The 13,531-nt window shown below is 34.0% G+C and overlaps 1 protein-coding gene across 1 annotated transcript in view; it reads right to left on the minus strand.

Annotated features, from left to right (window-relative positions):
• Positions 1-13,531, minus strand: part of LOC148952484 (ankyrin repeat and IBR domain-containing protein 1-like) — a 108,621-nt gene that overhangs the window by 92,142 nt on the left and 2,948 nt on the right. Inside the window, exon 2 of the mRNA XM_089089914.1 lies at positions 3,510-3,653. Coding sequence (XP_088946040.1) covers positions 3,510-3,575 — 66 coding nt within the window. The 5' untranslated portion in view covers positions 3,576-3,653. The remainder of the gene's footprint in view (positions 1-3,509; positions 3,654-13,531) is intronic.

Here is a 13,531-nt window from a genome sequence, read left to right on the forward strand (position 1 = left end):
CTTTAAAGAAAATCAGATGAGTTCACTAAACAAAAGCTGATGTTCAAAAATAGCTTATATTCCATCTTTAGCGTTACTAGCATCGTACTTAGTACTTTACAGGATTGTGGTGTAAAAAATCGCATACATTAGAAGAAACATTAATTTCCCAGCAGCTATTGATATGGTCAAAACAATGGAGAATCATATGCCAAACAGTTGTGACAAACGCCTCTTGCTAATAACACTATTAGCTGAAGAATTGATGATATATCTGACAATCTTTGCGATCAAGTAGTCTCTCGGATGCGCCCTTTAAAATTCGCCTAACTAGTAGATGAAGCAACCAATGTAGCTAAAGATGCACATTTAAAAGGATATGTTTGATATAAAGAAGAGAATGATGTAACTGAAGATATATCATTTTGCAAACCCATTCATGGCAAGGCCACATCTAGTGAAATTTTTAATATGAATTTTGTTATGAGAATGGCATATCGTGGGATAATTGCATTGGGCTTTCTGCACATGTAGCACAATCAAAGTCAGGACACAAAACTGGCCTTATATCATTAAAAGGAAAGCGCACAATGTTCTTTGGGCCCACTGCATGCTCCACGGAACGGCTCTTGCATAAGAAAACATGAGTTGGGAACTTAACTGCGTTTTTACAAAAATAACAAAAGTTGCAACTACATAAAAAAAAACTGCCCATTAAAAGTTAGACTCTGTAAAGATAAGGAAGCTGCTTAAACCTGACTTTTGAATCATTGTAAAGCGTCCAGGCTATCTTGCGCATAACTGACTTAGAGGGTACTTGAACTCAAAGAAGAGATTGCAGTTTTTCTTGAAGAAAATTATAATGAGGATGCAAATTTGTTTAGGGTTAGGCCTATAGTTACACTTATTTATTTGGTGGAAATTATTCGAAAATTTAATGTTTTGAATAATCAATACAAGGGCCACAAATACATTTATGATTAAAAAAATATGCTAGATGCATTCATTTGGAAAAATTGGTTTGACATCTTTCAACTTTTAAATGAAGGCACAAAACTGAATATAGAAGCAAACAAAATTTATTTTTTGAACACTTGGATGATTTGTTAATTCATTTTTCAAATTATTTTGATGATCTTGATTCTACATAATATTCATGGATACAGAATCTATTTACTAACAAAGAAGATGACAAAATGGAATTAACAAATATTGAGAAGAAAACTCGATTGAACTACCTTGTTATATTTTTTTAAAACAAAAATTTGAGAACGTATCTCTGATTCGCTTTTGGTTGGAATTATAAGTATTGGTTGGAATTATAGGTTGGAATTATAGGAATTATAGGCAATTTTGGTTGGAATTATAAGAGTAAGAGTGAATTATAAATCTTTAAAAGTGTTGCTCCTGTTTGCAATATCTTTTATATGTGAAACAGGATTTTCTGGATTAGCTGCAATAAAATCGAAATATCGTACTCGGCTTGGGTTGCAGAAAAGGAATCTAGTGTCAATATGCCATCAATGACACCAAGATTTGATAAACTTTGTGCTAATAGGCAAGTAGATCCATCATAAACAACAATGATGAAAAACTTTTGTTTGTTTTTTTCTTTTGTAGGCTATATGAGTTTATCTTAATACATTTTCTATTACTAATTTTTGTACTCACTTGTTAAGGCGACCACACCAAAGAAGTGAAGTTAGGTTAATCCCAATGAAATATACCAAAATATGATGAATAAATTAGGTAAATCTGTTGTGTCACAAATGCCTAGCTCTTGTTCACACCAAGCCACAGATGACAGTTCCTAAGCCCAGCAATAAATGAAACAAAACGTAGTAACAAATGGTATTTTACTAATAGCAAACCACGTATCACAAAACAAATCGACTTTCTTCAAAAATGGCCTAGTTTCACACTTCCAAAAAAGGGTCCTTCTAAAAAGAGAATAAAGTCATGTTGTGTACATTGACGCACTTTTGTTTTAGGCAACACCCCCTTATTCTGGAAAAGTCAAGTCTTTATTCTTCATTTTTCATCTCAAGTCTTCATTTGAACATCCATGGTCAGACACTTTCCACTATTAGTACACATTACAAACTAAATGAGTTTTCTGGCTATGTTTAAAACAGGTTTTGAAGTGTGGCCGCTATAACACGTAAGTAACCTATTTTTTGTGTTCAAACTATTTTGTAAAATGGAAGGGAGGTGCCATATAATCAAATATTTTTAAGGAAGCCGTGAGAAAATAAAGCTTGGAAACCACTGGGTTAAACAATAAAAACACAAGAAAGAAAGGTTAAGATGGCTAAGTCATGTTTCTTGGATGAAAAACGACAGATTGCCCAAAACTGTGCTTTCTGGCCATCCATCAGGGGGCTAAATGAAAAGCAGGTCATCTCAAAAGCCTGGGAATAGGTCACAAGAGAGGACTTAAATCGAAACTTCATTGGAGGGGTAAAGAGTGAAGCTTCGAATGGATTGATGTGGAAGAAGAGCGCACACAGAGGGATTGGCCTTAGTGCTACATATAGTGCTGCATTATACATGCTACATTAGTGCTACAATTAGCAATTCATAGAAGTGGTACAGTTTGGACATCATTAAATATAACAAGTTAGGCAGTACACATAGTTTCTGAAATGACAATCCCTGCTAAAAAAAAATCTTGTAGAAAGTACATTGTGAAGTCATGATTGAAATGTTCAGTCATATATATATATATATTATATGAGGTATGTTCAGAAAGTAAGTTCTAATTTTTAATTTAACAAAAAAGTGAAAATAAAGCAACAAAATTTATTTTACAAAAAAATACAGCCCATATACTGTTTTTCGATTACCTCCCAGTTCCCACAACTTTCCAGGCATTTATCATAAGCATCAATATTCTATGAAGAGGGTCTACAAAGACTTGTACAATGATATGATAAATGCCTGGAAAAATTGTGGGGGTGGTCTCAACAAATGGTGTAAGGGTTGTAATTTTTGTAAAAAAAAAAATTGTTTCTTTATTTGTACTTGTTTTTTTATTTATTTATTAAAAGACAGAACTGACTTTCCATACATATCTTGTATATATGTTCTTAATCTTACAATCCTAAGTATAGATTACGAGCAAGTGTTACAGCTGAGTTCTCATCTAGCCTATAGTAACATCATATGGTGGTATAGAAGCATACATGGGGCTCCCAATCAAAGACTTGGAGAATTTCGTAAATTCCAATTAAAAATTGAATTACATGAAAATTTAATCCAATTTTGCCTTGCTTTAAAAATAATACTTGACAGTGTAATTTATTTGAGGGCTGAAAAAATTTTCTTGATTCCAATCCTGACCCTGGTTCCAGGAAAATCCCTAATTTTCTCAATCCTAAATTATAATTAGCAGTCCCATCACTTCTAAAAAGTCTCTTGCTTATTTAAATCCTCTTCTTTTTTTCTTTCATGTTAATCTTTATCAAGATAACCCTTTGGTTTTTAGTTTTTAAATATAATAAATATATAAAAAATAGCTTTCACTATACCTGCAAAGCTGAGTATTCATCTCCTTTTTGCATAAATTTCTTGAATTTGGCAGATATATTGCCCATCTTTACAAATCTTTATTTCATAGTATTATATTTTGAAATTCTGTGACAAAGGTGGCTTCAAATAACATCTAATCTTCCCTGGAATAGAAATTTCGTTAAAAAAAAAATAATGAAGATTCAGACAACAAGCTATTCAGTGGATGTTCTGTAAAACAGTAATTAGCACCCAAGATGGCAGCCATGGGTGCTAGGAACTTCAAAAATTTGATGAAAATTATAGAAAATATTGTCAAAATTGAGCTTCTGATAATTTAAAAGAAAAATACACTCAAGATGTCCCAAAATGACAATCAGTTTCACACAAAAATGAAAGCAAAATGAAAGGATGGTCTATTAATGGTCTATTAAAAAATATTAGTTTAATTCTAGTGTTCATAGCATTGGGGGCGGATCCAGTGAGGCCAGTTTATTAGGACATTTTTCTATAAGACTTGATTTAGACATATCAAAAGTCTCTCGAATGTGATATGCATGAGGGGAACCTGCTCTATTTTGGACGGCGTATGCAGAGTCGCATTCATAATACAAGGTTGATTCATTATGTACATTCACTAAAAGTTTATTATCTTTCAGGAAAATTGAATATTCCCAGTCCGTTTGATACAACACATCCAGGCCTTCTTCCTGGGATGTCTGATCCAAGATTCCCTTCACTACCTGGGTTTTATCTCCCTGCCCTCCAATCACTTTTGACTAATATAAAGGGTGCTAGTATAAGACTTTTGAGATAGTCATTTAGTCCTACATAGTTGATTTCCAGATAGAAATTATGTTTTTGAGGAGGACACTCCCCTCACAGCCCTCAGGGCAAGGGTTGTAAGGTATGCCCTGGGAGCATATGAGCTTTTTATAGAAAGCAATGTCGTAGAAACTTCAAAAAGGGCTCATTTGATTGGAAATTGAAAGGGCTAGTGCCCTTTTTAATAGTCGAAAGTGATTGAACGGCAAATAACCCCCCTCTTACGCCCACCTTTTCCCCAAACACATCCAATCAAAATTTTGAGATAGCCATTTTGTTCAACTTGATTGAAAATTTTGGAAAATAGGACTTTGAGGATGACAAACCCCCTACAGCCCTCAGGGAAAGGGTTGTAAGTCATACCCCAGGGGCATATAAGGTTTTTATAAAAAGTGTTGTCATAGAAACTTCAAAAAGGGCTCATTTGATTGGAAATTTAAATGGATAGCATCCTTTTTAATAGTCAAAAGTGATTGGAAAGCAACTAACATCCCTTCCACACCTACCATTTCCCCAAACACATCCAATCAAGATTTTGAGACAGCCATTTTGTTCAACATAGTTGAAAGTTCTGGAAATTATATCTTTGAGCAGGAAACTTCCCAAAAAAATTTTCAGGGCAAGGGTCATGGTTCTTATGGAAGGAATGCTTGTATAAACTTCAGAGAGGGCTCATTTGATTGGAAATTGAAAGTTCTAGTTCACTTTTTAAGCATCAAAAGATATCAGAGGGTAACCAGCCCCCCCCCCCATGCCCTTTTTTCCCAAATACATTGAATAAAAATTTTGAGATAGCTATTTTGTTAAAAATAGTTCAAAGATCATATAGCAGAAACTCCGGTGTTGAGACAACCCCCCAGGGCATGGAGGCAGGCATTGTAAATTACGCCCTGGGGGCATATATGGTTCTTATGGAAGGGATGCTCGAATAAACTTCAAAGAGGGCTCATTTGATTGGAAATTGAAAGTTGTAGTTCAGCTTTTAAGATTAAAAAGAGATTGGAGGGCAACTAGCCCCCCCCCTATGCCCTTTTTTTCCCGAATGCATCCAATAAAAGTTTTGAGATAGCCGTTAAGTTAAAAATTGTTCAAAAGTCAGATAAAAACTCAGGTTTCGACACAACCACCTAGGGCCCATGGGGGGCAGGCGTTGTAAGTCATGCCCTGGGGCGTATATGGTTCTTATGAAAGGGATGCTCGTATAAACTTCAAAGAGGGCTCATTTGATTGCAAATTCAAAGTTCGAGTTCACTTTTGAATAATCAGAAGAGATCCAAGGGCAACTAGCCCCCCCCCCCACACCCACACCTTCTTTTTCCAAACCCATCTGATGAAAATTTTGAGATAGACATTTTGTTTTAAAAAATAGTTAAAAGGTTGGATAAAAAAATCTCTGGTGTCAATATAAACCCCAGGGCCCAGGGGAACACGTTCTATGCTATGCCCTAAAGGCATGTATGGTGCTTATGAAAGGGATGCTTGTATAAACTTCATAGAGGGCTTATTTGATTGGAAATTGAAAGTTCTAGTTCACTTTTTAAGAGCAAAGATATTTAAGTGCAACTAGTCCCCCCCCCCACGCCTCTTTTTCCCCCAAACCCATCTGCTACAAATTTTGAGATAGCCAGTTTTTTAAAAATTGTTCAAAAATTAGATAACAAAAACCACAACCCCCCAGCCAACACAACCCCCCAGGGTCCAGGGGGTAGGCATTGTAAGTGTTGTCCTGGGGGCGTATATGGTTCTTATGAAAGGGATGCTCGTATAAACTTCAGAGAGGACTTGTTTGATTGGAAATTGAAAGTTCTAGTTCACTTTTTAAGAGTCAGAAGACATCTGAGGGCAAATAGCCCCCCCACACACCCACCCTTTTCCCCCAAGCCTATCCAATAAAATTTTTAAAATAGCCATTACAGTAAAAATAGTTCAAAGGTCAGTAGAAAAACTCCTGTAATAACCAACCCCCCAGGGCCAGAGGCAGGCGTTGTAAGTAATTAATTTAAAAAACTTTCCAAAAAATAAGTTTTTCAAAAAAAAATAAAGGCCATTTTAAGCTTAAGCTCAGCAGATACCAATTGGCTACCTGTTAAAATTCAAACTCAAAACAACCAGAAATTACTATTAAAGAATAAATGAAACCCAAAACAAACAGAAATTAAATAAACAATCATAACAAAAACATACAGCAGGTAATAAATAAATGAAAAAATAGATTTTAAAGCAAGTAATGCTTAGATTGAATATGAAAATCAAGTTTAAAATCAGAAAAAATATTTTGCTATTGAAGCATAAATGAAACTTAAAACGAACAGAAATTAGATAAAGAATCAATGCAAACAAACATACAATATACATTAATGTAAATGAATAAATAAATCTTAAAACGAATGAAACTTAAATTGAATATGCAAATCAAGCTTGAAACAAACAAAAATCACTACAAACAAGAGTTTGAGCATCACCTCCTTCTCTCACTGTAAAAGTCTAAAACATACTGCATCATTGGCGCTTTACTGAAAACCAATTTTATTACAAATATTTTCTTTTCTACTTAATATTGAAAACAAACATTAAAGCTATAGTACAATTTTGAACTGATGAGCTTTCAGCAATTAATATCATTATGCATCAAAACTGTAAAAACCAAAAGCCTACTGCGTCATTGGCGCTTCATTGAAAACGAATTATATTACAAATATTTTCTTTTCCAGTTCTTGCAAAATTGAAAATAAAAATAAAATTATAGTGAAATAAATTCTTGAACTGATGGATCTTTCAACAATTAATATCATTCTACATCAAATATTCAATATGATGTTGTTTATATTTTCCAAGACTGAATGAGATGCATATAGTTGTTTTTTTTTAATTCATTTTTGTTTGTTTTTGATTGCAAAAATTTTCAAGTTTTTTAAAAATTCCTTATTTCAAAATCAAACTTTAAAAAAAAAAAAATAAAATGTTCATCAAAGTATCAAAACAGGTATCAAAGTAATTATATCAAAGTGAAAAAATGGGCATGTGTCAAACTTGGAGTTTTTATTATCTGACGTTTGAACTATTTTTAACAAAATGGCTAATTCAAAATTTTTATCGGATTGGCTGGTGGAAAAAAGGGCGTGGGGTTTTTTCCGTTTCGATCTCTTTTGAATCTTTAAAAGTGAATTAGAAATTTCAATTTTCAATAAAATGAGCCCTCTCTGAAGTTTATATGAGCATCCCTTCTATAAGAGCCATATATACCCCAGAGTATAACTTACAACGCCTGTCCCTGGGCCCTGGGGGGGGGGGGTGTTGACCCTGGAGCTTTAATAACTGATGTTTGAACTATTTTTAACAAAATAGTCACCTCAAATTTTTCTTGGATGGGTTTATCCATCCAATAAACCCAAAGGCGTGGAGGGTGGGAGGGGCTAGTTTGCCTCTAGTCTTCTTTTACTCTGAGAACATGAACTAGAACTTTCGATTTCCATTCAAATGAGCCCTCTCTGAAGTTTATACAAGCATCCCTTTCATAAGAACCATATATGGCCCCAGGACATACCTGACAATGCCTGCCCCCCCTGGGCCCAGGTGGTTTGTGTCAACACCAGAGTTTTTGTTATCTAATTTTTGAACAATTTTTAAAAAACTGGCTATCTCAAAATTTGTAGCAGATGGGTTTGGGGAAAAAAGGGGTTGGGGTGGGGCTAGGGACCCTCTGATCTCTTTTGACTCTTAAAAACCCAACTAGAACTTTCAATTTCAATTCAAATCAGCCCTCTCTGAAGTTTGTACAAGCATCCCTTCAATAAGAACAATATATGCCCCCAGGGCATAACTTATAATGCCTGCCCCCGGCCCTTTGTGGTTGTTTTGACACTGATTTTTTTTTTTTATCTGACCTTGAACTATTTTTAACACAATAGCTATCTCAAAATTGTTATCAGATTCATTTGGGGGAAAAGGGGCGTGAGGGCATAGTTGCACTCTGATCTCACTTGACTCTTAAAAACTGAACTGGAACTTTCAATTTCCAATCAAATGAGCCCTCTCTGGTTTATACAAGCATCCCTTCCACAATAGCTGTATATGCCCCCCCAGGCATAACTTACAAAGCCTACTGCAGGCCCTGAAGGATTGTGTTGACCCTGGAGTTTTGGTTACATGATCTTTGGACCATTAAAAAAAAAAAACAGCTCTCTCAAAGCTCTTATTGAATGGGTTTGAGGAAAATAGGGTGCAGAGAGGGGGAAACTAGTTGCAGTTAAGAAAGGGGGCAGTATCAAAACTCTTGTTTGTAGTGAAACTATATTTGTCTTGAACAATCTTTGAAAGAACTAATAAATTAAACTGACTATTTGATGTATAATGGTATTAATTGCTGAAAGCTTATCAGTTCAAAATTTTACAATAGTTTAACATTTTACTATAATTATTAATTCATTTATTGTGTGTTTGTTTGCATTGATTGTTTATCTAATTTCTGTTCATTTTAAGTTTTATTTATACTTCAATAGCAAAATATTTCTTTTCATTTTAAGCTTGATTTTCATATTCAATCTAATCATTACTTGCTTTAAGATCTATTTATTCATTAATATTATTGCTTGTATGTTTTTTGCTATGAATGTTTATTTAATTTCTGTTTGTTTTGGGTTTCATTTATTCTTCAATAGTAATTTCTGATTGTTTTGAGTTTGAATTTTAACAGGTATTTATATCTGCTGAGCTTAAGTTTAAAATGGCCTTTGCTTTTCTCTGAAAAACCTATTTTTTGGAAAGATCATTTTAATATCTTCATAAATGATGCTCCTTCCACTATCAGCAGTAAACTAACACTCTATGCTGACAACCTGAAGCTCATTGGACCAGCCTTATCTTGTAAAGATCATGCCCTTCTACAAAATAATCTTGGACTTCTTGATCAATGGGTTGAGGCTTGGCTTCTTAAATTTAATCTTGTTAAGTGCCACTTTGGCAAAATGAACCCTTGTTGCTCTTATTTTCTCTCAGGTCATCCACTTTCCTTTGTAAATACCGAACAAGATCTTGGAACCACTATTGATACTGGATTAAAATTCAGCACTCATGCTAAGAAGTCAGTATCTGGTGCTAATTTAACCATGGGGCTGATTAAGCATACTCTTTCCACTTGTTCCTCTAAAGTCATCATTCTTCTGTATAAGGGACTTGTGCATCCTAAGCTTGAAGTTGGAATGTCTCTAGCCTCCCCTTTTTTTAAAAAAAAAGACATAAAACTGTTGGAAGATGTGCAGAGACATACCAACAAAGTAATATCTGGAATGCAGGAACTTTCCTACCCTGCAAGACTAGCAAAGCTGAAACTCCTAACTTTTGCATACAGGAGAAACAGAGGTGATGCTTTTTAACCTATAGGTCAAGTAGGGCTAATACACTCCTAGCATTATTTCCCACTGTTGGTCCTAACTCAAGAATCAGAGGTCATCAGTTGAAACTTGTTAAGCAGCCTACCCTATACAGAGTCTCAATTCTTTTCATCAAGAATCATCAACAGTTGGAATAAACTCCCTGAAGGATCTGTTACTGCTGAATCTGTCGACATCTTCAAACAAAGACAGGATGCTGAGAGGTCCTCCAGGGATTGTAAACTCAACTGGGAAGATATGAATCAGCACAGTGCACCTGGTCACTAAAGAATACTGAATACAAGTCAAATTGTCAACTCTGGAGCTCTACAAGGAGAAATCCTTAGATTGCTCCAAGCTGCAATTTAAGGTAATGGCAGCTAAGGTTAAGGCTTGGTGACCATTGTAACAGATCAACTGCTGTATGATCTTTCAATAATGCCAAAAATTTTAGGGAATTTAGTAGCCATGTATGAAATTACGAATGGTCAACCAGCACACAGAGGCCCTCTTCTACTCTACTGCTCTTAATTTAATATGGGACACCATATTTTTAAATCAGAAACTAATTATATTTAAGGATCATTGGAGCTAAAATGAATCGCCTTGCATTTTTACAATTAAATTTACTTAACCAGATCCTTGCCTATTCACTAAACCTGTTTAAACTGTTCTTACTGAATTGAATAGAAAGGTCACCAGCATTCAGATTAAAAAGATGAGTGAAGAATTTCCAGTTCAGAAAAGTACATGTTAAATAGCAAAGGGTTAAGGAATTACCCTTTGAGGTAAGTCACTTGTTATATGCCAGCTAGCATCTCTGTAATTATTTATTTGGGCCTGAAATAGCATATCAGTCAAGAACTTCAGGGCAAACTTGAAAAACAATTAGGAAAATCCTGATGTGTAGAACTTCTAAGATTTAAGAGGAAAACTTTACCATAAGCATACAACCAGTGCAAATAGAAACAGCAAAAAAGTTGTGTTAGAAGAAAAGCAAACAGTAGCAATCTGTTTTTTTAGCATGCTTCCTTTTAGAGATGGTAAATACATCAATAAAATCCTCATAATAGAATTGGTAAAATTATATTCTGGTGGCTTCTTGCCATTCTTGAAAGTACACAAGTTAAGTGAATGGAACCTGCAGGAAGGAATCTAGGGCCTAAGTTATACCCAGGGAGGGTATTGCCAAGCTAACATATGTGCCCTTTTCTTATTTTCAGGCCTTAGGAGATTGCATTCATGAAAGGTTACCTATCTAAATTTTGTTGTAAAAGGAAAGCAATCTGTAATTTTTTTGTTTACTTCTTCCATGTGCTATTGTAACATTAACACAAAGTTCAGAGCTCAGGAAAGACACTCTTTTGTACAGGCATCAGGAAAACTTTTTAAATTTTAGAGTAAGATTATAAATTTTCCAGTTTGCTAGATTATACCTTGAAAAATGCCATTCATGGTATATGCCTTTGGAACATACCTGCCCTTTTCTTATTTCCATGGCTTAGAAGATTGCATTCATGAAAGTCTACGCTGTACAACTATAAATTGTCAAGATTACTAGGTTGTACCATGAAAAATCCATTCCTTTAGATTATATGACTTAAAAGTAATGGATTTACTATTAATAGTAGGTTTCTAGTTCACTTCCAGTGGCAAAGTTATGGAAAAGGTATCACCTGTAAGATCTTAACTAGGGGCTCAAAATGGAGTACCATTCTAAATTAGGGGCTCCTTAGCAATAACATCTTATAAAATAAAAGTAGCATCACTAGAACTCTCAGTTTACGCTCTTTTCAAATATCATAATTAAATTTCTAACAATGCCCCCTTTCCCTGATGGCCCAATATATAGACTTAATAATATATTTCTTTGCTGTGTTTTACCTTGTGGTGTGTTGTATAATAGTTAGCTCTAGTCAAGACATGGTAAAATTCAGTTTTCCTAAGTGATTACAATGAAACTGTGGATGAAATATTATTTGCATAATGGAAAGAAACATGATACAATGATTAATAGAAACATGCTGCACATTATAAAGGAAAGATTTCATTGTTTTCTTTTAGTTTTGTATACAGTGGCTACATATGGGACCATAAAGGGGGGGAGGGGCTGTATTGCTAGAAACATGAAACTGATATAAAAAAAACAGTGTAGCCTAAAAATAAGGAATATAATGGTACTACTTTATTTTATCAAGGTATTTGCTTCTGAGGAGCTCTTTATATAGAACATTGCCCAAAGTAGTATTATTGCTTTATTTCTACTCTTCAGAAAGAAGCACATTAAAAAAAAAAAAACAACACCTCTTGCTTCAGAAAATGCCAAAAAAAATGTACAAAAATTTTTTCTAGGCATAAACATGTTTCATACACCAACTCCTCTACCCCAATGGTCCCATGTAGCCCAGGAATATAAAAAACTAAAAGATAACACTATAAAAATGAAATTCTAACTTTATGATATGCAGGTTGTTTCTGTTAATCAGATCACTATATTACTTTTTACAATGATTTTTGATTATATTTTGGTAAATTACATACACAGAGATAAATTCCAAAGTGACAAAATAACCAAATTAATATAGGAACTATTACACATGGCAAGATTGGAGTAATTAAGAGATCTATTATTAGGGCTATATGTAAGGAGGGGGTATTTTGCATGGTGAGAGTAGCAACTATTCTATTGAAAGGAAGCATAAAATAGGCAATCTCATGGTGCTACTTCTATTCCATTAAGATGTTTTAATCAGCCTACTGAAAATTCATTTTATTTATAAAAAAAAAAGTGAAGAAAAGTAGTTTATGCCTAGAGAATCAGTTGAGCACAATTTTTCTGCATAGTATGAAGTAAGAATTGTTTTTCTGTTTTATTTTTTAGCATGTTTCTTTCTGGAGAGTGGAAACACATCAACAATACCTTCTCAAAATGGAAGTGGCAAAATTCTATTCTAGGGGCTTCTTGTCATCTTGAAAGTAGGTGAGATCAGTAAATGAAACTTTCAGGGACAAATCCAGGGTGTAAAATATACAACACATTGGTATTGTCTCTACAGCTTAGAAGATCACATTTATGAAAGGTCTATACCTATCTACATTCTGACAAAAAAAAAGTTTAGCCTTAATTTTGAGTGTTTATTTTCCTTTTCACTTGCTTTAGTTTCTGAAAATGTAATAGGCTACCTGTTTTTTCAGTTGAGTTTTAGGCCATATGATGTGTTTTTTACCCTGAGTTAGTTTTTTACCCTAAGACTCAAATCACTTTTCTTGTAGATCCTTTGAATGGAAGATCCGTTTTGCAAAGGTTTCACTTTCATAGCACAGAGATTATGGTTAATTTTCTTTTTTTTTCCATTACTTATCTAGAAAGAAAGTGTACACATCACTTGATGGTTTTTCATACTCTTTCTAAATACAATATTTACTTCAGGTTCAAGTTTCATTTTGGGCCCTAAAAGTTAACTTATTATGTTGACCATAGGCTACTTTTTAAACTATGATTATAAATTACAAAGTTAGTTAAAAGTCTACAATTTACTTACTAAATCCAATGCTTTAAAGCAATACAATCAAAAGGCATTGATTCCTTCCAAGGCATACAATTTAATCCAATAAACATTTGAATTTATAAATGTTATTCTAAAATCCCAACTGTTTTTCTGACATTACTAGAAAAATACATCAAAGTGATAATGCATGCACTTAAGGTAGGAAATGAGGTTAGTAGCTGGTCTTGTATTATTAGCAGTTAAGCATGGTTAGATCCCCATTTAAAAGTTTTCCACAGAAAAGTAAAGAGCTCTATTTAGCCAAAATGAGCAGAAATAAAGTCAAATAATCTTTCAAGT

Source organism: Artemia sp. Qi Xiang Cuo, chromosome 5, assembly GCF_049724085.1.
Source record: "Artemia sp. Qi Xiang Cuo chromosome 5, ASM4972408v1, whole genome shotgun sequence".
NCBI lineage: Eukaryota > Metazoa > Arthropoda > Branchiopoda > Anostraca > Artemiidae > Artemia > Artemia sp. Qi Xiang Cuo.